Source organism: Oncorhynchus kisutch, linkage group LG5 (assembly GCF_002021735.2).
Source record: "Oncorhynchus kisutch isolate 150728-3 linkage group LG5, Okis_V2, whole genome shotgun sequence".
In the NCBI taxonomy this organism is placed as follows: domain Eukaryota; kingdom Metazoa; phylum Chordata; class Actinopteri; order Salmoniformes; family Salmonidae; genus Oncorhynchus; species Oncorhynchus kisutch.
Genome location: NC_034178.2, coordinates 67,391,640 through 67,415,965, shown reverse-complemented (window position 1 = coordinate 67,415,965; position 24,326 = coordinate 67,391,640). Strand labels below are relative to the sequence as shown.

The following is a 24,326-nucleotide window of genomic DNA, read 5'->3' as shown; positions in this document are numbered from 1 at the left end:
TTCAAGATTTCCACCAAGGATGTTGCCTCTCCGATCATCACTCTCCCTCGCTTGGGCAAGGGACATTTAAGGTACTTTTTTAAATTATTTTTTTTACTTTCATTTAACTCGGAGAGTCAGTTAAGAACAAATTCTTATTTGCAATGACTGCCTACCGGGGAACAGAGGGTTAACTGCCTTGTTCAGGGGCAGAACATTTTTTTTTACCTTGTCAGCTCTGGGATTTGATTGAACAGCCTTTCAATTACTGGCCCAACGCTCTAACCACTAGGCTACCTGCCGCCCCGGGTGTGACGATGTAAAATGTTATAAGGGTTTAGGGCCGAGGACTGTCTACTTTGAATTTGGACTGCAGCCTTTGAAGATAGGCTAAAACTACTTCTCCAATAGAAATCCCCAATCACACTTGTAGGCAATGGCATGGCAATATTGGCTTGCTAACAGTGCGCAGGCTGTCAAATCAAAGTCACTCCTTCGATACAAAGTAATTTCACAAGGTTGGAGTAATAAGCCGTTCAACTACTTAAGACATTGGCCAAATCTAGGTTTTGGCAATAAATTCTAAGAAAATTAACAACTAAGGTATAATTTTTCACTTCTCAAACCCCAGCCTTGTCTGTTTGGCAAGCGTTTCTGGAAATATCGCGATGTTGCGCCTCTGGGTTTAGATACTCCACAGCTGGCCATTTGTCACAGATACGAAGACGAGTCACCTATCTATCTCTATGGCTTACAATCAACGTAGCCAATACTACTTCCTGAAAGTACTTCCTGATTTTGTTTTTCAAGTTTAAAATAATAATAATGTAAACAATAATGTAGTTAAATATGTAGGAGATATAAGTTGGTATTATTAAAACGAACATAAAGAAAGCGTGTTGGCTACATACATTTCTAAACTAAAAATAACTACGGAGTGTCACGTGACACGACATTGGACCGTAGTTCAAGATGGAGTCTGCGCCTTATTTTTCAGCTTTCCACCTACAGTAATCATAATATGGCAAATTATATCAGTGATTTTTAAAGTTCTGAGTTTGAGAAGTTCATTTTTTCTTTGCTTCTCGTCAATCTGTTTGGGATTTGAATATAGGTATTTGATGAAAAGAGGTTATTTGCTAAAAATCTTGTCAACTGAAACATCTAGCTAGGTAGCGATCGGTTAAGTGGTTGGAATGTTCATAAACGTTCTATTAATTCGGAGATCGATATGACGTTGAGAGAGTTAAAGGTTTGCCTTCTTGGGGTAAGACAATCTGATTTGTATTCATCTTACTGTCTGTTCTTTCAGATTGCAGTATGTCAAGTGACAGACGCCACAGCAATGCTACTAAACGTTTTGTGCACCGCACTACCTAATATGTAGCTGGCTGAACTCTCCTCCATGGCGAAGTAAGTTTCTGATGAACTCCACCAACGGAGTGGGGCAGAGACCAGTTCGTCAAACTCCCTTGACCGTGGAGTTTAGTCAGTTAGCTAATATTTAAATGACATGACTCTATTTTACTCATCAGTAGTAGATTAGTCAGACTAATGTAATGTTGATAAACATTACATGTGTATGTATTGCACAAGTGTTGGGAAATATTTGCATCATATCAGTAGGAATATTTCTTCTTCTTGAACCAATGGGGTATTCTCTTCACATAATGATGTTATCCTGACGATGAGTTAATGGTCTGTGTGGTCTTGGCAGTAACCGAGTATGGATGAATTCTAACATTCACTAAACTCCTTTCCCTTGTGATTCTTCAGGACACTGGGGTTGGAAAGTCAAGCATTGTTTGGAGGTTTGTGGAGGACAACTTTGACCCTAACATTAATCCAACTATTGGGTAAGTGTTATAGTCCTTCACCCACTAAATATTCTGGAAAGATGATTTCCTATCCAACAAGGTCCAACTGAAATTTGACTTATTCTTTTAAACCCAACCACTCCGTAAAAAATACACACATACAGTACATACACAGGTTTTGAAGAGGTGGGGGGGTGGGGGGGGCTGCCACATTGGGTGCCGCCACACTGGGTGCCCAGTGAGCTGTTGTGGGAAGTTGAGTGCAATGGCATGTAGGATTTGATTCCAGCAACCCTCCGGTTGCCAGCTCACTTCCTGCCAGATTTTTCCCGCGGATCCGGGATTTGAACTGGCAACCCTCCGGTTGCTGGCTCACATCTCTAACCTGCCCCTTACTGTACTGTACTGCCTGCCAATGCATTGAGTAATACATTTAGAAAAATGCATGCACATATTGGGATTTACTGGGAGTGATGTCATCCCAGTCTAATTAATTTATAGCCTGGCCCCAGATCTGTTTCTGCTATCATGTCAACTCATGACAGTGAGAGGCAAGGAGTTGACATGATCGCACAAACAGATCTGGGACCAGGCTAATCAATCAATATATCACTTCTGTACTTTTTTTTGTAATGTGGTAAAAGGGTGAGCCTTATTGTACACTCAACAAAAATATAAATGCAACAATTTCAACGATCTTACTGATTTACAGTTCACAAGGAAATCATTCAATTGAAATAAATAAATCAAGGCCCTAATCTATGGATTACACATGACTGGGAATACTCATATGCATCTGTTAGTCACAGATACCTTTAAAAAAAGATAGGGGTGTGGATCAGAAAACCAGTCAGTATCTGGTGTGACCATCGTTTACCTCATGACACATCTCCTTCGCATAGAGTTTATCAGGCTGTTGATTTTGGCCTGTGGAATGTTGTCCCACTCCTCTTCAATGGATGTGCGAAGTTGCTGGATATTGTTGGGAACTGGAACACTGTCAAACACTTCGATCCAGAGCATCCCAAACATGTTCAATGGGTGACATGTCTGGTGAGTATGTAGGCCATGGAAGAAATGGGACATTTTCAGCTTCCAGGAATTGTGTACAGATCCTTGCCACATGGGGCTGTGTATTATCATTTGAAACATGAGGTGATGACGGCGGATGAATGGCACGACAATGGGCCTCAGAATCTCATCACGGTATCTCTGTGCATTCAAATTGCCATCGATAAAATGCTATTGTGTTTGTTGCTTATGCCTGCCCATTCCATAACCCCACCGCCAACCATACCTCTCGCCCACACAGCAGGGTAGCCTAGTGGTTAGAGCGTTGGACTAGTAACCGAAAGGTTGCAAGTTCGAATCCCTGAGCTGACAAGGTACAAATCTGTCGTTCTGCCCCTGAACAGGCAGTTAACCCACTGTTCCTAGGCCGTCATTGAAAATAAGAATTTGTTCTTAACTGACTTGCCCCGTAAAAAAAATACATGCTGTCTGCCATCTGCCCGTATAGTTGAAACCAGGATTCATCCTTGAAGAGCACAGTTCTCCAGCTTGCCAGTGACCCTTCGAAGTTTAGCTTTTGCCCACTAAAGTTGGTTACGACGCTGAACTGCAGTCAGGTCATGACCTTGGTGAGGATGATGAGCACACAGATGAGCTTCCCTGAGACGGTTTCTGACAGTTTGTGCAGAAATTATTACATTGTGCAATCCCACAGTTTCATCAGTTGTCCGGGTGACTGGTCTCCGATGACCCCGCAGGTGAAGAAGCCGGATGTGGAGGTCCTGAGCTGTCATGGTTACACGTGGTCTGCGGTTATGAGGCTGGTAGGACGTACTGCCAAATTCTTTACAATTATGTTGGAGGTGGCTTATGGTAGAGAAATGAACATTACATTCTCTGGCAGCATCTCTGGTGGACATTCCTGCAGTCAGCAGGCCAATTGCACACTCAACTTGAGAAATCTGTGGCATTGTGTTGTATGGTGCACTTGTGTAATTATCATGCTGTTTAATCAGCTTCTTGATATACCACACTGGTCAAGTGGATGGATTATCTTGACAAACAAGAAATGCTCACTAACAGGGATGTAAACAAATTTGTGCATAACATTTGCGAGCAATAAGCTTCTTGTGCTTATGTACAATTTTATTTCAGCTCATGAAATATGGCATCAACACTTTACATGTTGCATTTTATATTTTTGTTCAGTGTCATAAACTAGTTGTTCCCAACTCCGGTCCCCGAGTACCCCCAACAGTACAAATTTTGAATGTAGCCCCGGACAAGAACCACTGATTCAACTTGTCAACTTATCATCAGGCCCTCTTGAGTTGAATCAGGTACTGTATATTTGTCTGGGGCTACAACATGTGCTGTTTGGGGAAGTCAAGGACTGGAGTTGGGAAACACTGTATTAAACCATGTTAACATTATTTTGAAATGTGACTCGCATTGTATGGTTGTATTTTTGTTTTCCAGGGCATCCTTCATGACAAAGACGGTGCAGTATCAAAATGAGCTTCACAAATTTCTCATCTGGGACACTGCAGGGCAAGAGAGAGTTAGTAATCTTCTATCTTTTACAATATATTTTTCTCCAGATTAAGTTGTCCCTGTTAGATATAGGCCTTGTTTGAATAAAAATGCATCCTTCATTCCTCACTTCATTGAGGTAGCTTAATTACTGATCTCACATGATATGTAAAATCAACATATTGGAAGTATCGCTCTCACTGACCTATCCAATCAGATAAGAGATTACATCAAGAAAGAAAGGAAGGAAGGAAAGAACACCACATTTCTAAGGAATTTGACCAGGGCCATAGAGGTCTATGTTAGGGCTCCCGAGTGGCACATCGGTGCAATAGGCAACACAGTCCCTGATTCGAATCCAGGCTGAATCACATCCGGGCCGTGATTGGGAGTCGCATAGGGCAGCGCACAATTGGCCCAGCGTCGTCCGGGGTAGGCCGTCATTGTAAATAAGAATTTGTTATTAACTGACTTACCTAGTTAAATAAAATAAAAATGTAAAAAAATATATATATGTTGAAGGCACATACTCCAAGTGCAGTATGTCATTGTACCTGATAGGGGGCGATATTTAGCTTACATTTAGCTGCCCCCACCAAAACATCAGCTTCTCTTTCCTCTCTCACTCTCTACCACAGTACAGTTTCACTTTCAGCTATTAGTGAAGGGGGGGGGGGGACATTGATACTGTTTCATATTTCATAATTGTTTTTGGAGGGTGTTATATAGATATTTTGACTCCAGATATCGATTTGTAAAGTTGCGTTTTGTCGACTAGCGCTAGTCAACTGTACCTGTGCCAAAACTCAGGTATTTTTCATCCTCGAGCTTGTTCTCCATCTTCTTTTTAAATAGTAAGCCGCTACCATATTTTTCAGTACTTTTATTTTCATGACTGATCAAAATAAATTTTCTCATGGCTCTCTCTTGTCCCTCTGCAGCAGACATATAATGAGCTATGTGTTTGGAACATCAAATCGCAATATCGAGTTGCAATGCATATCATATCGCCACCGAAGTATCAAGATAATACAGGATCGTGAGGTCCCTGGCAATTCCCAGCTCTATCATCTATGTGTACTGTGTCATTGGAGCGCACTCCACATTATGCTAAATCATGCCTTCCATGTGCATCGTCCTTTGAACAGTCAAGACGAGTGGCTCATCAGCAGTCATAACGTGAGAGGCGAAAGTCTAGGGGCCACTTGCAACATGATCTGCTGTGATGTTAAATCTGGAATGCCTTGTAGCCCACACAGACGGACGACTGAAATAGATTATCTTTCAAAAGATGCACCACATGAGTAATATAACACGGTGTAGAAACGTATCATACATGTACACTAATATACAACAACTCTGTTGAATACAGTTCTGAAACCAGGTTAATATACAACAACTCTGTTGAATACAGTTCTGAAACCAGGTTAATATACAACAACTCTGAATACAGTTCTGAAACCAGGTTAATATACAACAACTCTGTTGAATACAGTTCTGAAACCAGGTTAATATACAACAACTAGTCTGGCTCCGGATGGGTTTGTGCCATATAGCCAACTTTTTATGGTCGTTATCGTAACAAACATGACGTTTTGCATACCTGTTTACGGTGGTGAGATAATGGTCTGTTCCTCTGTGTTGTGTTCTAGAGAGGGGTGGTGAGATAATGGTCTGTTCCTCTGTGTTGTCTTCTAGAGAGGGGTGGTGAGATATTTTTATTATATTTTTTATTTTACCTTTATTTAACCAGGTAGGCAAGTTGAGAACAAGTTCTCATTTACAATTGCGACCTGGCCAAGATAAAGCAAAGCAGTTCGACAGATACAACGACACAGAGTTACACATGGAGTAAAACAAACATACAGTCAATAATACAGTATAAACAAGTCTATATACAATGTGAGCAAATGTGGTGAGAAGGGAGGTAAAGGCAAAAAAGGCCATGATGGCAAAGTAAATACAATATAGCAAGTAAAACACTGGAATGGTAGTTTTGCAATGGAAGAATGTGCAAAGTAGAAATAAAAATAATGGGGTGCAAAGGAGAAAAATTAATTAATTAATTAAAATTAAATACAGTTGGGAAAGAGGTAGTTGTTTGGGCTAAATTATAGGTGGGCTATGTACAGGTGCAGTAATCTGTGAGCTGCTCTGACAGTTGGTGCTTAAAGCTAGTGAGGGAGATAAGTGTTTCCAGTTTCAGAGATTTTTGTAGTTCGTTCCAGTCATTGGCAGCAGAGAACTGGAAGGAGAGGCGGCCAAAGAAAGAATTGGTTTTGGGGGTGACTAGAGAGATATACCTGCTGGAGCGTGTGCTACAGGTGGGAGATGCTATGGTGATCAGCGAGCTGAGATAAGGGGGGACTTTACCTAGCAGGGTCTTGTAGATGACATGGAGCCAGTGGGTTTGGCGACGAGTATGAAGCGAGAGCCAGCCAACGAGAGCGTACAGGTCGCAATGGTGGGTAGTATATGGGGCTTTGGTGATAAAACGGATTGCACTGTGATAGACTGCATCCAATTTGTTGAGTGGGGTATTGGAGGCTATTTTGTAAATGACATCGCCAAAGTCGAGGATTGGTAGGATGGTCAGTTTTACAAGGGTATGTTTGGCAGCATGAGTGAAGGATGCTTTGTTGCGAAATAGGAAGCCAATTCTAGATGTAACTTTGGATTGGAGATGTTTGATATGGGTCTGGAAGGAGAGTTTACAGTCTAACCAGACACCTAAGTATTTGTAGTTGTCCACGTATTCTAAGTCAGAGCCGTCCAGAGTAGTGATGTTGGACAGGCGGGTAGGTGCAGGTAGCGATCGGTTGAAGAGCATGCATTTAGTTTTACTTGTATTTAAGAGAAATTGGAGGCCACGGAAGGAGAGTTGTATGGCATTGAAGCTTGCCTGGAGGGTTGTTAACACAGTGTCCAAAGAAGGGCCGGAAGTATACAGAATGGTGTCGTCTGCGTAGAGGTGGATCAGGGACTCACCAGCAGCAAGAGCGACCTCATTGATGTATACAGAGAAGAGAGTCGGTCCAAGAATTGAACCCTGTGGCACCCCCATAGAGACTGCCAGAGGTCCGGACAGCAGACCCTCCGATTTGACACACTGAACTCTATCAGAGAAGTAGTTGGTGAACCAGGCGAGGCAATCATTTGAGAAACCAAGGCTCTCGAGTCTGCCAATGAGGATGTGGTGATTGACAGAGTCGAGATAATGGTCTGTTCCTCTGTGTTGTCTTCTAGAGAGGGGTGGTGAGATAATGGTCTGTTCCTCTGTGTTGTCTTCTAGAGAGGGGTGGTGAGATAATGGTCTGTTCCTCTGTGTTGTCTTCTAGAGAGGGGTGGTGAGATAATGGTCTGTTCCTCTGTGTTGTCTTCTAGAGAGGGGTGGTGAGATAATGGTCTGTTCCTCTGTGTTGTCTTCTAGAGAGGGGTGGTGAGATAATGGTCTGTTCCTCTGTGTTGTCTTCTAGAGAGGGGTGGTGAGATAATGGTCTGTTCCTCTGTGTTGTCGCCTAGAGAGGGGTGGTGAGATAATGGTCTGTTCCTCTGTGTTGTCTTCTAGAGAGGGGTGGTGAGATAATGGTCTGTTCCTCTGTGTTGTCTTCTAGAGAGGGGTGGTGAGATAATGGTCTGTTCCTCTGTGTTGTCTTCTAGAGAGGGGTGGTGAGATAATGGTCTGTTCCTCTGTGTTGTCTTCTAGAGAGGGGTGGTGAGAGAATGGTCTGTTCCTCTGTGTTGTCTTCTAGAGAGGGGTGGTGAGATAATGGTCTGTTCCTCTGTGTTGTCTTCTAGAGAGGGGTGGTGAGATAATGGTCTGTTCCTCTGTGTTGTCTTCTAGAGAGGGGTGGTGAGATAATGGTCTGTTCCTCTGTGTTGTCTTCTAGAGAGGGGTGGTGAGATAATGGTCTGTTCCTCTGTTGTCTTCTAGAGAGGGGTGGTGAGATAATGGTCTTTTCCTCTGTGTTGTCTTCTAGAGAGGGGTGGTGAGATAATGGTCTGTTCCTCTGTGTTGTCTTCTAGAGAGGGATGGTGAGATAATGTTCTGTTCCTCTGTGTTGTCTTCTAGAGAGGGGTGGTGAGATAATGGTCTGTTCCTTTGTGTTGTCTTCTAGAGAGGGGTGGTGAGATAATGGTCTGTTTGAGACGTCGACCGATTTAATCGGAATAGCCGATTAATTAGGGCCAATTTCAGGTTTTCATAACAATCGGAAATTGGTATTTTTGGACACAGATTTGGACGATTGTTCGGTTTTTTTTTTACACCTTTTATTTATCCTTTATTTAACTAGGCAAGTCAGTTAAGAACACATTCTTATTTTCAATGACGGCCTGGGAACAGTGGGTTAACTGCCTTGTTCAGGGGCAGAATGACAGATTTTTACCTTGTCAGCCCGGGGATTCAATCTTGCAACCTTACAGTTAACTAGTCCAATGCTCTAACCACCTGATTACATTGCACTCCACGAGTTTATCTAGCGTGTCCTGCTTTGCATATAATCGATGCGGTGCGTATTCACAGTCTTGCTCCAATGTGTACCTAACCATAAACATCAATGCCTTTCTTAAAATCAATACACAAGTATATATTTTTAAACCTGCATATTTAGTTAATATTGCCTGCTAACCTGGCTCGTTGCGAACTCTGTGAAGACTATTTCTTCCTAACAAAGACAGCCAACTTCGCCAAACGGGGGATGATTTAAAAAAAGCACTATCGTTGCACGACTGTACCTAACCATAAACACCAATGTCTTTCTGAAAATCAATACACAGTAGTATATATTTTTTTAAAGGCATATTTAGCTAAAAGAAATCCAGGTTAGCAGGCAATATTAACCAGGTGAAATTGTGTCACTTCTCTTGCGTTCATTGCATGCAGAGTCTGTGTATATGCAACAGTTTGGGCCGCCTAATTTGCCAGAATTTTACGTAATTATGACATAACATTGAAGGTTGTGCAATGTAACAGGAATATTTAGATGCCACCCGTTAGATAAAATACAGAACGGTTCGGTATTTCACTGAAAGAATAAACGTCTTGTTTTCGAGATGATAGTTTCCGGATTCGACCATATTAATGACCTGGCTCGTATTTCTGTGTGTTATAATGAAGTCTATGATTTGATAGAGCAGTCTGACTGAGCGATGGTAGGCACCAGCAGGCTCGTAAGCATTCATTCAAACAGCACTTTCGTGGGTTTTGGCAGCAGCTCGTCGCTGTGCTTCAAGCATTGAGCTGTTTATGATTTCAAGTTTATGACATCAACTCCCGAGATTAGGCTGGTGTAACGATGTGATGTGAAATGGCTAGCTAGTTAGCGGGGTGCGTGCTAATTGCGTTTCAAAAGTCACTCGCTTTGAGACTTGGAGTGGTTGTTCCCCTTGCCCTGCAAGGGCTGCCGCGGCTTTTGTGGAGAGATGGGTAACGCTGCTTCGAGGGTGGCTGTGGTCGATGTGTTCCTGGTTCGAGCCCAGGTAGGGGCGAGGAGAAGGACGGAAGCTATACTGTTACACTGGCAATACTAAAGTGACTATTGGATGTTGTTATAGGCAAAGGTATATGAAATACAAGTCGTATAAAGAGAAATTGTCCTATAATTCCTATAATAACTACGACCTAAAACTTCTTACCTGGGAATATTGAAGACTCCTGTTAAAAGGAACCACCAGTTTTCATATGTTCTCATGTTCTGAGCAAGGAACTTAAATGTTAGCTTTTTTACATGGCACATATTGCACTTTTACTTTCTTCTCCAACACTTTGTTTTTGCATTATTTAAACCAAATTGAACATGTTTCATTTTATTTGAGGCTAAATTGATTTTATTGATGTATTATATTAAGTTAAAATAAGTGTTCAGTATTGTTGTAATTCTCATTATTACAAATATATATATTTTTTAATCAGCCGATTTAATCGGTATTGTTTTTTTTGGGCCTCCAATAATCGGTATCGGTGTTGAAAAATCATAATCGGCCGACCTCTAGTCTGTTCCTCTGTGTTGTGTTCTGGAGAGAGGTGGTGAGATAATGGTCTGTTCCTCTGTGTTGTGTTCTGGAGAGGGGTGGTGAGATAATGGTCTGTTCCTCTGTGTTGTCTTCTAAAGAGGGGTGGTGAGATAAAACAGGGTTTTTTTCTTCTGTTCTTTGAGCTTGTCTGAGGGCTTGGCCCTGAAACAACGCTTACATTTGATTTTCCCTTAAGATAAGACACTTTCTCTGCCTGCTCTCTGGTTCCAACTGATCCACAGCCACTCTCCCTGCCAGCTCTCCTGCTCTCTCTCTCTCTGCATAGGTTTAGTCAGGGTAGTGGTGAAGCCCACACCATATTGCTGAGGCGTTCAGATCTACTCAGAGGGTAGAGCCAAAAGGAAGGGGTAGGGAACGATTTGGGACTCTCTCGCACACACTCACTCCGTCTCTCCCAGTGTTCCACGGCTGTGAGCGAGAAGATGGGAACATTTCTGGCCTGCTTCACTGTTGTCTTCCTTCATTGTAAATCTGCAGCTGCCTTGTTTCGAAGCTGATCGCCTCTGGAGAAGTTGTGGTCATCAGAACCAGTTTGTGTAAATAACAGTATTGGAGTTCGGTTGAGAGATTTAGTAGACGCCGGTGGAATGAGAGAGAGCTGTGATGATGCACCCTCTGATGGCCTGACGGGTGCATCATCTTAGCTGTGCTTGTCAACACCCCTGTCCAGAGACCTCCCATCTCACCATGCTGCTGCACAGAGAAGAAGCTGGGTCTCCCCTTTGCTCTCTGCATGGACGGGCACCTTTCATTGGGTGCCAGGCTCATAATTTCAGTAATTAATCTACACACGTTTAGCAAAATAAGGGCTGCTTTAAAAAAAAAAAAAAGATTTTTTTACAGCTCTGGTGTGGCCGGATGTCTGGGCCCGTATCAACAAAGCCTCTCGAAGTAGGCAGTTTCACCTTTTTCTATCATAATGAAATAACATTATATGGACAGGTTGGGACCTGATCCTAGATCAGCACTCCTACTTTGAGATGCGTTGTGGATTCTAGCCCTCACTGTGAAAATGCTCTCTGGATACACTTTGGAAGGGGACCACACAAGACTGGCTGTACTGCGTCTAGCTACACATCGCTAGCCAGTCAGACAGGCAGCATCCCTTTCCGCCATCTGCCAAGTATCCCAAGTTGGACTCCCTCCGGTAGTCTCGGGGCCAGTAACAACTATAATTGCAAGGAATGTGTCCTTTTCCTGAGGTAACCGTGTCATTCCAAGCTGGGATAGTTTATTCCTTTTTATCGTAAAGGAAAATGAGAATTGGCCCAGGTCGTGCCAAGTCAATGTTTGACTGGGATCACTCCTGTTTGTTTTAAAACTAATCTCTTTATTTCATTAGCTAATAGATTACATGCCTATTATTCCTTTCATGGTTAAATATGCTAATTATGTTAGAAGATTTGTGTGGTAGATTATCCTAAGATGTAGGAGGATCTAGCCTAAATGGTAGTCTAACTTATGACAGGTATGTTACCTTCCACTTGTTTGTTGCAGATGGTCTGAATACCATTCATTGTTACTTCTCAGTATACGTGATAACAATCATACCAAATCAACCATATGCTGCATGCCTTTTCAACAATATCAAAATACTTGTGTCCACATCATTTGAAAGAGTGAGTCTGAAATTGATTGTGAATGAAGATACTTTTCTGCAGGTAATTTAGGCTATAGCCTGCACATTTTAGAGATATTGGATTTGGTATTTGGACAAGAATGCTTAGGTTCGCATTTGGTGACAGCAGCTAGGTAAATGAAACCAAAGTATGGATCGCTGTCTCTCCTCGTCCAATAGTTAGGTGAACTATCCTTTTTAAGCTTGACAACAGGTTTAGAAACAGTCATCGCAGAGACCTTTTGCATTTACCCATCCAGTGGAAGGAAATATGCATTTGATTTAGAGTCCTATGAACACAGGCATATGCTAATTGCGTTGGCATTTTCAAGCCAGAACTCATAAGCTTTTGGAAAATATTATACCAGAAGAAATGGAGAACTGGCAAACATCAGGCAACCCCCCCCCCCCCCCCCCCCCCCTCCCCAACAATGGAATGGGAAACGCTGTAAACTCAGCTTGTTTTTATTATGCAGGGATTTGTGATCTGCTGGGTGAAGACCAAATGTATAGTTCTCCATTAATATGAAATGGCTAACTGCCTTTGACACATTGTGCTCCTCTTTATCCTGATGCTTACCACATGTGAGCCCTCGATGGAAAGGCTTGCCATACTTCCCATGTAACGAAAGCCACTTGGCGTATAGGCTTGGAACAGAATTCCTTTTGGGGTTTTCAAAAAGGTCCATCGTTTCTCTTTGCTTTAGTTTCACCCCTCCATTTTGAGTTGGATGTTTTATCTCGTAACACGTTCAGCTAAAAGGGAAAGTGAAGTAAGTTATGTAACTGTGACGAAATGTAACCTTATACGGCTTAATAAAGATTGGGTAGTTTGACTGTGTAATATTTTGGAAATGGGCGGTAGAACGGATTTCAATGCTATTTTGGTAGCCTTTGATTTTCTCATGGATGTCCTAAATAAACAATTATGAGCGATCTAGATACACAATCCTTGAAGATGAGCCAAACATTTCTGTGACTGTTTCTTTAAAGCATAGCATCTCTTAGGATAAGTCATGTACTGTTACTTTAATTATGATCTACACTACCACAAATGCATACATGGCCCCTTGACCTCACTATAACAGTGCAACCGGTTTGGCTGTAGATAAATCCCTGTTGAAAGCTTTAGAAAACCAACTATCTTCTCTGTCCAGAGGGACAGCCTCTTTATCTGAAGAATGGTTGCAGTCCATTACTCACCGTGCTCTTTCTCCACTTCTCTCTGCTTTCCCATAGTTCCGTGCGTTGGCGCCAATGTACTACAGAGGCTCTGCGGCAGCCATCATTGTTTATGACATCACTAAAGAGGTAAAGTTTTCCCTCTGGTAACATGCTGTGATATGACATTTGTTTAGTTGTTTTTTTTTCTCCTCAAATGTTTAAAAGGACACTGTACCACTCTTTTCCTGTGATGTAATTTTGCTAAATTATATATTTTTTTACCACAGAAAAAAAATCTCTAAATAGATTGACCTTTTGCAAAACACAGGTATCCATGCACAGAATTCTGCTGTCAACTGTAGGCAACTATGTGGGCCCACTGGTCACTGAGTCCAATGTAGGCATGTTCAGTAAACATCTGATACTGGCCACTCTCACATTCCATGTGGAGAGAGGCACACCCATTTGTCTGCATATCATGTTTACATCGCCTATGTTTTTCATGAATGTTTAAACCACATACTCCCACACAGTCATGCGTTGCATAACATTTTCTCAAACTCTGACATCTTACTATATAAGATGTTTACTAGGCCTATATACTGTATACTATAAAGGTAGTAAGAATGGCTCGAACCGTTGTTTCTCAGGACTCGTTCCAGACGTTAAAGAACTGGGTGAAGGAGCTTCGTCAGCACGGCCCGCCCAACATTGTGGTAGCCATCGCTGGCAACAAGTGTGACCTATCCGATGCCAGGTAAATAAATCCCTCATGTCCCCCAGGAAGACATGGTTGCGTCCCAAATGGCACCATTTTCCATATATAGTGCACTACTTTGAACCAGGGACCTGGTCAAAAGTAGTGCACTATATAGGGTGTCATTTGGGACACAGACTCTGGTTTATTGTTACAAATCAGCAGCATGGCTTCCATACTCTCATTTTACCAGACGAATCGCTGAATTGTTGACACGAGATTTGCTTGTGCTACATTTTCTAATGAAAGTTAAAGGACTCGTCCACGCTTTGTTTGTGCAAGGGACGTCATCGGCCGAGCCAAGCGTGTATCTTGAAACTTTCGGCTCCAACAATTTGAACGTACCGAGGAACGGTAACAAGCGGCCGATATAGCTCTCTGCTGGAGATAAACTTCTCCCAGTTTATCTAATGTCACTCAAACATGCTGGCTTTAGATGAGAGGACTTTAACTACTAGAGTAGCTTAATTTGCATTGAAGCAAGGGAGAGAACTGATGCTTGAAAATCGATTACATTTTTTTCCATCTACCGTCCATTAGTATTAGTCTTAATTGACAATCTAAGCAGTTGTTAGACATGACTGTACATGGAAATGTTATACAGCACAGGTCTGGTTGAAAAAGAGAAACATGGATATGCTATTGTTTGCAGTCGGGAGTGGACTCGGGAGCTTTTGATGCTTGTTCTCCTCCATGTAGTCCACTGTAATAAGATGAGCATTAGCTGGATTGAATGACAGAACAGTAGCACTGGGGGAAGAAGTCTAGCAGAGATGAGCACTGTGATACTGGTGGGGTGGTGCCACCTTAAGTCCCATTCTCTGTTCATCTCCCTGTTGGGTTCGTCTCCTGTTTGAAGGGGTGTGTCCTCGTGCCTCCTATTTCTCATCTGCACTGATGTGAAACAACTGGACAGGCTGACGTGAATTCTTGGCTCATGTCTCCTCAGTATTGAGCTGCACCCATAAAAATCCCCATTTAAAAGCTGTCTGTTTAAGCTAGAGATATTTGCTTTTGCATTGGATGTGTCTCAAGAGTGTGCAAAGCTGTCATCAAGGCATTGGGTGGCTATTTTGAAGAATCTCAAATATAAAATATATTTTGATTTGTTTAACACTTTTGTTGGTTACTACATGACTCCATGTGTGTTATTTCATAGTTTTGATGTCTACAATGTAGAAAATAGTAAAAATAAAGAAAAACCCTTGAATGAGTAGATGTGTCCCAACTTTTGACTGGTACTGTATGTCAAACCTTTTTTAATGTACTCAGAGGACCTTTATTAGCATATGGAGACTGTTTAGTGCCAAGAAAATAAGGGGTTAAATACATGTGAAAATGTTTTAAATGTTTTCTGGTCTTTCTTATATCTCTCAGAGAAAGGACAGAGTCTTCAGAACAAACTTCCATTTGATTTTTTTGGGGGACTATCTGTTGTTCCATGTAGTGAATCTGTTATTCAATGCGTTCGTATCGGCTAATAGCAGCAAGACACAAAAAAAATATTTTGTATATACTTTTTTTTTATACTTCGAGTGGTCTTAAAATTCTAAATCAAATAGATAAATGATCCTTGGTATGATCTTCTTAAAACAATTGCACATAGCTTAGTAGAACCCCCTTCCCCGTCTGTTACTGGTTAAGACTTGAACACACCCGTCTTTATAGGGAGGTCTCGGAGAAGGATGCCAAGGACTATGCTGACTCCATCCACGCCATCTTTGTGGAGACCAGCGCCAAGAACGCCATTAACATCAATGAGGTCTTTATAGAGATAAGTAAGTGTTTGTTTTTTTTCACTAGCTTTTGGAGGCATCCAATCTTTTAGGCCAAATATATGCTTTATGGTATACCATGTTTATTACTAGTGGTGTACAATGGCTGAAATTGTCCTTGTTTATTTAAGTGTACCAAGCAATATTGTGTGAGCTTCTGCTGATGTTCCTATTTTAACCAATGGTTTCTGGGTGTAACTTTGTTTTTTTTTGTCCCTCTTGCACATCCCACCTGCAGGTCAACGGATCCCTGTCCTAGATGCAGGGGGAGGGGCTGCAGGGAATGGCTTCAAACTGCGCCGGCGGCCCTCAGAGACCCGGACCCGGACCTGCTGCTGATGCTGCCAGTGATTCCTGACCGTAGTCCCCCACATTGACCCTTGACCCCTGACCCTTCTATGCTTGCAGCCTCCATAATCCCCCCCCTAACCACAGACCTGCGTCACAGAGACCTGGGAGCTGTAAATTCCACTCCTCCATCAGGAAACCCTGATTACTACCGCCATTGCGTCCTGCGTCTAATGCTACACTGTAAAGAGAGAGCAGCCGAGCAAATTACAGTTCACTGGGATATATGACCATATCTCATCGTTCTATGCGGCTAACTTTGGCTCAGTTATTGTGAAGCTGTAGTCTTGTGTTGTTAATGCCTATCTGGAGCCCAAAAGGTTCAAATGAAGTCCACAGCCTTTAAAGGCGCTGTATTTGTCGTGCAGCATTTACAGTGATATGACCTCTGCAGAAGTCAGGGCATTTTATTATTCTTGCTCTTATCCAAGCAGCACAGAGCTGTTGTGAAGGAAGTTGTCAAGGTAGTGAGTTTGTGTTTATGCAGGACCTCCTGCCCACTCCTACCGTCAACCAATCATGTCACTGCGGAGTTATACGGAGCACTCTGTATTGTTACAAAATTTGAGATGCGCACAGCGATGTGGTGTGGAGCTGAATTGTGTCACACCATCCTTACGGTGAATCCGACTACATTTTTGGATTAAGCATAAATTGGATCTCAGTATTTAGCCTTTAGGTTCGCCAAATAGGTCTATGGCAGCTATTCTTTAGGATTGCCAAGTAGGTCTATGGCAGCTATTCTTTAGGTTCGCCAAGTAGGTCTATGGCAGCTATTCTTTAGGTTCGCCAAGTAGGTCTATGGAAGCTATTCTTTAGGATTGCCAAGTAGGTCTATGGCAGCTATCCTTTAGGATCGCCAAGTAGGTCTATGGCAGTCTCACCCCCCTCCTTGCTGTGTTCACTTCATCCTCCCGTTTTCCAGATCTGTGGCTCGTCTAAGCCTATGGCACCAGATTCCTATGTGGCTCTGGTCAAAAGTAGTGCACCTTATACACCGAGTGTACAAAACATTAAGAACACCTTCCTAATATTGAGTTGTCAGCCTCGTTTTGTTGGGGCATGGACTCTACAAGGTGTCGAAAGCGTTTCACAGGGATGCTGGCCCATGTTGACGCCATTGCTTTCCACAGTTGTGTCCATTTGGCTGGATGTCCTTTGGGTGGTGGACCATTCTTGATACACACAGGAAACTGTTGAGTGTGAAAAACCCAGCAGCGTTGCAGTTCTTGCCACAAACCGGTGCACCTGGTACCTACTACCATACCCTGTTCAAGCCACTTCAATCTTTTCTCTTGCCCATTCACCCTCTGAATGGCACACCACAGGAGGTTGGTGGCACCTTCATTTAAGAAGAACAGGATCGTGGTAATGGCCGGAGCGTAATCAGTGGAATGGTATCATGTACATTAAACACATGGTCTCCAGGTCTTTGATGCCATTCCATCTGCTCCGTTCCAGACATTATTATGAGCCATTTTCCCCTCAGCAGCCTCCTCTGTGGCACACATAGACAATACATGTCTCAAGGCTTAAAAATCCTTCTTTAACCTGTCTCCTCCCCTTCATCTACACTGATTGTAGTGGATTTAACAGGTGACATCAATAAGGGATCACCTGGTCATTCTCTGTCATGGAAAGAGCAGGTATTCCTAATGATTTGTCCACTCAGTTTAGAGAAATGGGGTACCATCTGAGAGGAATCCTACATCTGTCCTGTCCTTGAAGCTTTTCTGTGTGAATTGTCCCCGAGTGGTCCAAAGCCACAGTAGTTGCTATGGTTTCCCCAAGTTGTAAGAGCTCCCCTCCCGGCTTTTTTTTTTATATGTCTTGTAATACTTCTGAAAAGTTTACACAGATTTTATTTCTGTTCTTATCTTGTAAACCTCTACACGGGTCATGGCATCATTGGATCTGCAGCATGCAGTGCTTCTTCTCTTGGAACAACCACATGATCTATTTTCCAACAGGAGACTAAATGAATGTTCTACACGAATGTTCTATTTGTTATGGTAGATAAGTCAGGTGCATGATGGGAAGTGTAGTTGTGTAGTCTGTTACATTTTAAGGACCTTCACACAGTGCTTTGCAGCACAGGGCCAAGGCAGGTGTTTGCCAAACCGTTTGAGAAACGGTAATGAAAATGCCTAATGGGGGGGGTAATGTGCGCTTTTTCTGTCATTGTTTCTCCATTACAATTTCAGTGCTCATCAGTATCGTTGTGTCTCTCAGTGACTGCTTTAGCCTTGACACTTTGGAGGGAAAATGGGTTTGATAAAGGGGATTTTAACTTGGCTGGTTGATGGTTATCACCGAAAAGGAGTCATTTTATTGCTGTCTTCTACATTGAGGCCTCGTCTCTTAGAGGGCCAGGCTGTTTGAGTGCTGACAAGACTCGCAGTCAGCTAGTGTGCGGTTATAACTGATAACGTTTTCCACTTTAATAGTTGATAGTTGGGGCGTCAGGGTAGCCTAGTGGTTAGAGCGTTGGACTAGTAACCGGAAGGTTGCAAGTTCAAACCCCCCGAGCTGACATGGTACAAATCTGTCGTTCTGCCCCTTTACAGGCAGCTAACCCACTGTTCCTAGGCAGTCATTGAAAATAAGAATTTGTTCTTAACTGACTTGCCTAGTTAAATAAAGGTAAAACATTTTTTTATTTTTTATTTAGCCAATCGCTGAAATTCTGTAAATGAATTTCCCTGGAGTGCTTGGAGTATACTGCCAGCCCTTTTAGTGTTCATTGCGTTTCAATGTTTTTGAAATGGCATTTTAACTGTTTGTGTTAGTTGGCAACCCCCGTCCGTCTGCGATCTCTCACTGTTTTTTTTTGTTATGACCGTTTTACAGGAGAGTATTTTGTGAGGTCCTGCCAATTCTTTAATTGTCCCATAAAAAAAAAAAAAATCATCGTTCTTTTCTCATTCCTTTACAGAATAAGCACTGGCTCGCACATCCAACATAGTTTTACTGCCTGGCCAGAGATAAAAAAGGACCATATCTGGAAACTGGACTTGTTCTAAGAAGAACAAGTCGACAATCTTTAGATCTTTTCTAAAGAAAAGGTTTCCCGCAGAGAACCAGGCACAGCTTTCCATTGACATGCTGACCCGCTGATGAACCGTGCTCTCTTTTCAATTCCAAATGATGTGCTCTACTCCGGGGACCTGTTTCATTCGTTCCCCTTGCTCCTTCTTTCTGCTGCTGGCTGCCTTCACTACGCTGTGACGCAAGCAATTAAGGAAAGCTTGAATATGGTGTGCATCTGGAACACCTTGTCCAAAAATACAAAGAGAAGCAATGAAGGAACACTGAGTAATGTGTTCACTCTGTCTTAAATTGCTCCTTTGTGTAGTACAGTAATGTAAAGTCTCACATTTTAGTTCCTGACCTATTGCCATTTGACAGGCAATTTAGGGATAATGCCTAGCATAGAGTGATCCATGTAGTTGTTCCCCTTTTGATTTCCTCCTAGTGTCTTTCTCTCTTGCCGAAAACACGTGAATAGGCCACATTTAACACCAGTTGAGGACTGGCCAGCCTGCCTCCAGCTGTAGACTGGCCAGCCTGCCTCCAGCTGTAGACTGGCCAGCCTGACTCCAGCTGTATACTGGCCAGCCTGCCTCTAGCTGTATACTGGCCAGCCTGCCTCTAGCTGTATACTGGCCAGCCCGCCTCTAGCTGTAGACTGGCCAGCCCGCCTCTAGCTGTAGACTGGCCAGCCCGCCTCTAGCTGTAGACTGGCCAGCCCGCCTCTAGCTGTAGACTGGCCAGCCCGCCTCTAGCTGTAGACTGGCCAGCCCGCCTCTAGCTGTAGACTGGCCAGCCCGCCTCTAGCTGTAGACTGGCCAGCCCGCCTCTAGCTGTAGACTGGCCAGCCCGCCTCTAGCTGTAGACTGGCCAGCCCGCCTCTAGCTGTAGACTGGCCAGCCCGCCTCTAGCTGTAGACTGGCCAGCCCGCCTCTAGCTGTAGACTGGCCAGCCCGCCTCTAGCTGTAGACTGGCCAGCCCGCCTCTAGCTGTAGACTGGCCAGCCCGCCTCTAGCTGTAGACTGGCCAGCCCGCCTCTAGCTGTAGACTGGCCAGCCCGCCTCTAGCTGTAGACTGGCCAGCCCGCCTCTAGCTGTAGACTGGCCAGCCCGCCTCTAGCTGTAGACTGGCCAGCCCGCCTCTAGCTGTAGACTGGCCAGCCCGCCTCTAGCTGTAGACTGGCCAGCCCCGCCTCTAGCTGTAGACTGGCCAGCCCGCCTCTAGCTGTAGACTGGCCAGCCCGCCTCTAGCTGTAGACTGGCCAGCCCGCCTCTAGCTGTAGACTGGCCAGCCCGCCTCTAGCTGTAGACTGGCCAGCCCGCCTCTAGCTGTAGACTGGCCAGCCCGCCTCTAGCTGTAGACTGGCCAGCCCGCCTCTAGCTGTAGACTGGCCAGCCCGCCTCTAGCTGTAGACTGGCCAGCCCGCCTCTAGCTGTAGACTGGCCAGCCCGCCTCTAGCTGTAGACTGGCCAGCCCGCCTCCAGCTGTAGACTGGCCAGCCTACCGTCTGAATTGTCTGTCCTTTCTCGTAATGTGTGCATTTGTTCACTTCCTTCCATTGATTTAAAGGAAATGACTGGTTTAAGAAATATGATGGAAAAACTCTCTGTATTCAGTGGACACCAATCTAACCCAATTGTACACGGTTTAAGGGATAGGAGGGATAATTGTGTTTCAGGGTGGGTCTCTTGAGGTGAAGTTGTCTTCAAGGGGCTTTTGTCCTTTCCATTATAATCAGTGCTGATGGGGAAGGTGTGTTAATAGCAGGGTTGACTGTAATGTTCTTCAGGATTTTTTTTTTTGACAACCATGTCAGTGCAATAATTGTCTTTATGGCAAGGGTTACTAAAATGTGACAAGAATGTTTAGGTATCGAGAAGATCTAGTTTTATTGTCACATGCACACGTACAGTGAAATGCTTGACTTGCACACGCTACCCAACAGTGCAGAAATCAATATCAAAATAGTATAACTCATTTTTTGTCTGTGTGTGTATATATGTGTATATATATATATATATATATATATGTATGTATGTATGTATGTGTGTGTGTGTGTGTGTGTATACTGAACAAAAAATATAAACGCAACAATTTTACTGAGTTACAGTTCATAAGGAAATCAGTCAATTGAAATAAATGTATTAGGCCCTAATCTATGGATTTCACATAACTGTTTAGGGACACAGCCATGGGTGAGCTTGGGAGGGCATAGGCCCACCCACTTGGGAACCAGGTCCAGCCAATCGGAATTAGTTTTTATTTTCCCCCACAAAAGTGCTTTATTGCAGACAGCAATACTCCTCAGTCGATTCCACACGTGAAGAAGCCGGATGTGGAGGACCTGGGCTGACGTGGTAACACGTGGTGTGGTTGTGAGGCCAGTTGGACGTACTGCCAAATTCTCTAAAATGGAGGCGGCATATGGTACTGAAATTAACATTAAATTCTCTGGCAACAGCTCTGGTGTATATCCCCGCAGTCAGCATGCCAATTGCAAGCTCCCTCAATTTGAGACATCTGTGGCATTGTGTTGTAACAAAACTGCACATTTTAGTGGCCTTTTGTCCCCAGAACAAGTTGCACTTGTGTAATGATAATGCTGTTTAATCAGCTTCTTGATATGCCCACCTGTCAGGTGGATGGATTATTTTAGTAAATGAGAAATGCTCACTAACAGGAATATAGACAAAATTCTGCACAAAATTTGAGATACACACTAAAAGTTTATATGGAAAATCTGGGATCTTTTATTTCAGCCCATGAAACATGGGACCAACACTTTACATGTTACGTTTATATTTTTGTTCAGTGTAATTAAGAAACCACATGGCCAGGGGCTGATGAGTCTGTTTGTCTGAGCCTTGATACACCAGTATCTTCTACTCAGTCACCGCCTGACATGTATGTCCTGGATGGCTGGGAGCTCACCCACAATGATGAGGTGGAACTGTCCGTACCACCCTCTGTAGGGCCTTCCGGTCGAGGGCGTTGTAGTTGCTATATCAGACGGTGATACAACCAGTCAGGATGTTCTCGGTGGTGTAGCTGTAAAAGTTCCTAAGGATCTGATGGGCCATGCCAAATCATTTCAGCCTCCAGAGGGAGAAGAGGCACTGCCGTGCCTTCTTTACGACTATGCTGTTGTAGGAGGACAATGATAAGTCTTCAGTGATGTAGACACAGAGGAACTTGAAGCTCTTGACCCTCTTCACTGCAGCCCCGTTGGTGGGGCCCCTCTTTCCTCAATTCCAAGATCAGCTCATTGGTCTTGCTGACATTTAGGGAGAGGTTGTTGTGCTGACCTCTTCCCTGTAGGGTTTCCCAAATGCGGTCCTCGGGACCCCAAGGGGTGCAAGTTTAGTTTTTTGCCCTAGCACTGCATAGCTGATTATTTGAATAATCAAGTTTTGATCATTTCAATCAGCTGTGTAGTGTTAGGGAAAAAAACTGAATGTACACCTCTTGGGGTCTCGAGGACCGAGTTTTGGAAGCGCTGCTGTAGGCTGTCTCATCGTCATTGGTGATCAGGCAGACCACCATCGTGTCGTTAGCAAACTTGATGATGGAGTTGGAGGCGAGCTATGAGTACAGGAGGGGGCTAAGCACACACAGTTTGGGGGGGCCCCTGTGTTGAGGGTCAGCTTGTTGACTGTGTTGTTGCCTACCTTCACCACCTGATGTCGGTCTGTCAGGAAGTCCAGGATCCAGTTGCATAGGGAGGTGTTCAGTCCCAGGGTCCTGAGCTTGGTGACGAGCTATAATATGCTTACATGTTACTTTTAGTGATTGATTAAGTTTTGAGCTTCTGATCATCAATTATTCAAAAGGCCTTTAAAAATACAATGTTTTTATGGTTGTGGCGTTTAAGTGTTCCTCAATGATTTCCACTTGAAATGATATCGTAGTTAGCCAGGACAGTGCATTTATTAAAAAGGGAAATGTATTTCTGGTACTTTACAACTGCACTTTCAGATGAAATATTTGTGTACCTTTTTAGGTATATTATTGCTGATTTATTTTGCCGACATTTTTCTGCAGCAAACCTATCTGAAAAAATATTAACCAGACAAGTCCCAATACGTCTTGTACTGTTTGTTTGAGTAAATCATTTTCTTAATTTCTTTTCATAGCCTTTGTAATGGCATTGCATCATATGCCTTTTGTATTCTAGCAATCATTATTTTACAGTATGACTTTTTATTTTGCTCTCTATCTTTGTAGAAGATGAGGCAGCTTCTTCTCTGTGACATTTTTTAAATGTAATTTCAATAACACACATCACAATTGCATTGCTCACATTTGTTCTAATGCTTAACAGTTGGAAATGTTGGAAATAAAGTTGGAAATAAAGTTACTGAATTTGGCATTGGAGTGCTAAGGGCCTATCATAGAAAGACAACCAGTTGCATTAATTTTTGGGGAAAAACCAACAGTCTTAGGCTGGTCCTGAGAGATTTTGCAGCAAAACATTATGTGAATTGTCTTATTCGATGTAGATGCCACCAAACATGCACACAAATCAATGACTATTTAGCCTGTAATATTGAATATAATGTATGTTACATTGTCGGAGATGCTAGACCAGGCATAGATCTACACATGTATAGTAACTCCACCACTACTTTGTCATATTTAGCTTTCATACTTGTCATAATGACTGTAAACCATAACAACAACAAAAAGAGTCTGAAACATGTTAGCATTGTTTTGTTGAATGTCTAAAAGGGAATTGTCAAGCAGTTTACTAATAAATAAAAACATATTGAAGGAATTTGTGTGTGAGTGGGATACTGTCTGCTGGGCTGGGCTGGGCTGTGAATACCTCTGGTCCAGGGTGTTGGTGCACATTCCTCTTCTAAGTTAAGAGGTACAGGTATGACCTGGACCAGAGGTACCTTGGAGGCTGTGTGCTTATGTGAGTCAGGGAGATAAAGTGGGGTTATGTAATTGGTCCTCTTGCGCCAGTGGCAGTTAGCCTTCTGGTTATTTATATATATATATATATATATATATTTATTTAATACATGACTCTTCAGGCATGTGTATCACTGGGATAGGATTCCATGCTGCACTTTGAATAGTGCTGAGGATGCTGAACGTTCACCTGACAACCTCTCAACACGCCAACACTGGGGTCAATCAGGTTAGTTATTTCAAGTAAACCTGTGTGTCACATGCATGTTATAAAGGGACATTGTGAAGGGTGATACATGAATAGGTGCACCATAGGGCTGTGTATTGGGACTGGCACTTTT

The 24,326-nt window shown here is 43.1% G+C and overlaps 1 protein-coding gene across 1 annotated transcript; it reads left to right on the top strand.

Annotated features, from left to right (window-relative positions):
- Window positions 1–923: 923 nt before the first annotated feature.
- Window positions 924–23,842, top strand: rab22a (RAB22A, member RAS oncogene family). Its single transcript, XM_020483997.2, has 7 exons — window positions 924–1,246; window positions 1,756–1,835; window positions 4,287–4,368; window positions 13,234–13,305; window positions 13,809–13,915; window positions 15,584–15,693; window positions 15,929–23,842. The coding sequence occupies exons 1-7, from the start codon at window positions 1,211–1,213 to the stop codon at window positions 16,027–16,029; spliced, it is 588 nt and encodes a 195-aa protein (XP_020339586.1). The 5' UTR covers window positions 924–1,210; the 3' UTR covers window positions 16,030–23,842.
- The last annotated feature ends 484 nt before the right edge of the window (window positions 23,843–24,326 follow it).

Bases quoted from the DNA above. Each gene is read 5' to 3' on its own strand.
- rab22a (XM_020483997.2), top strand. From the start codon at position 1,211: ATGACGTTGAGAGAGTTAAAGGTTTGCCTTCTTGGG. The intron at 1,247-1,755 runs GTAAGACAATCT...GTGATTCTTCAG, and splicing joins TAAAGGTTTGCCTTCTTGGG to GACACTGGGGTTGGAAAGTC. The intron at 13,916-15,583 runs GTAAATAAATCC...CCGTCTTTATAG, and splicing joins TGTGACCTATCCGATGCCAG to GGAGGTCTCGGAGAAGGATG.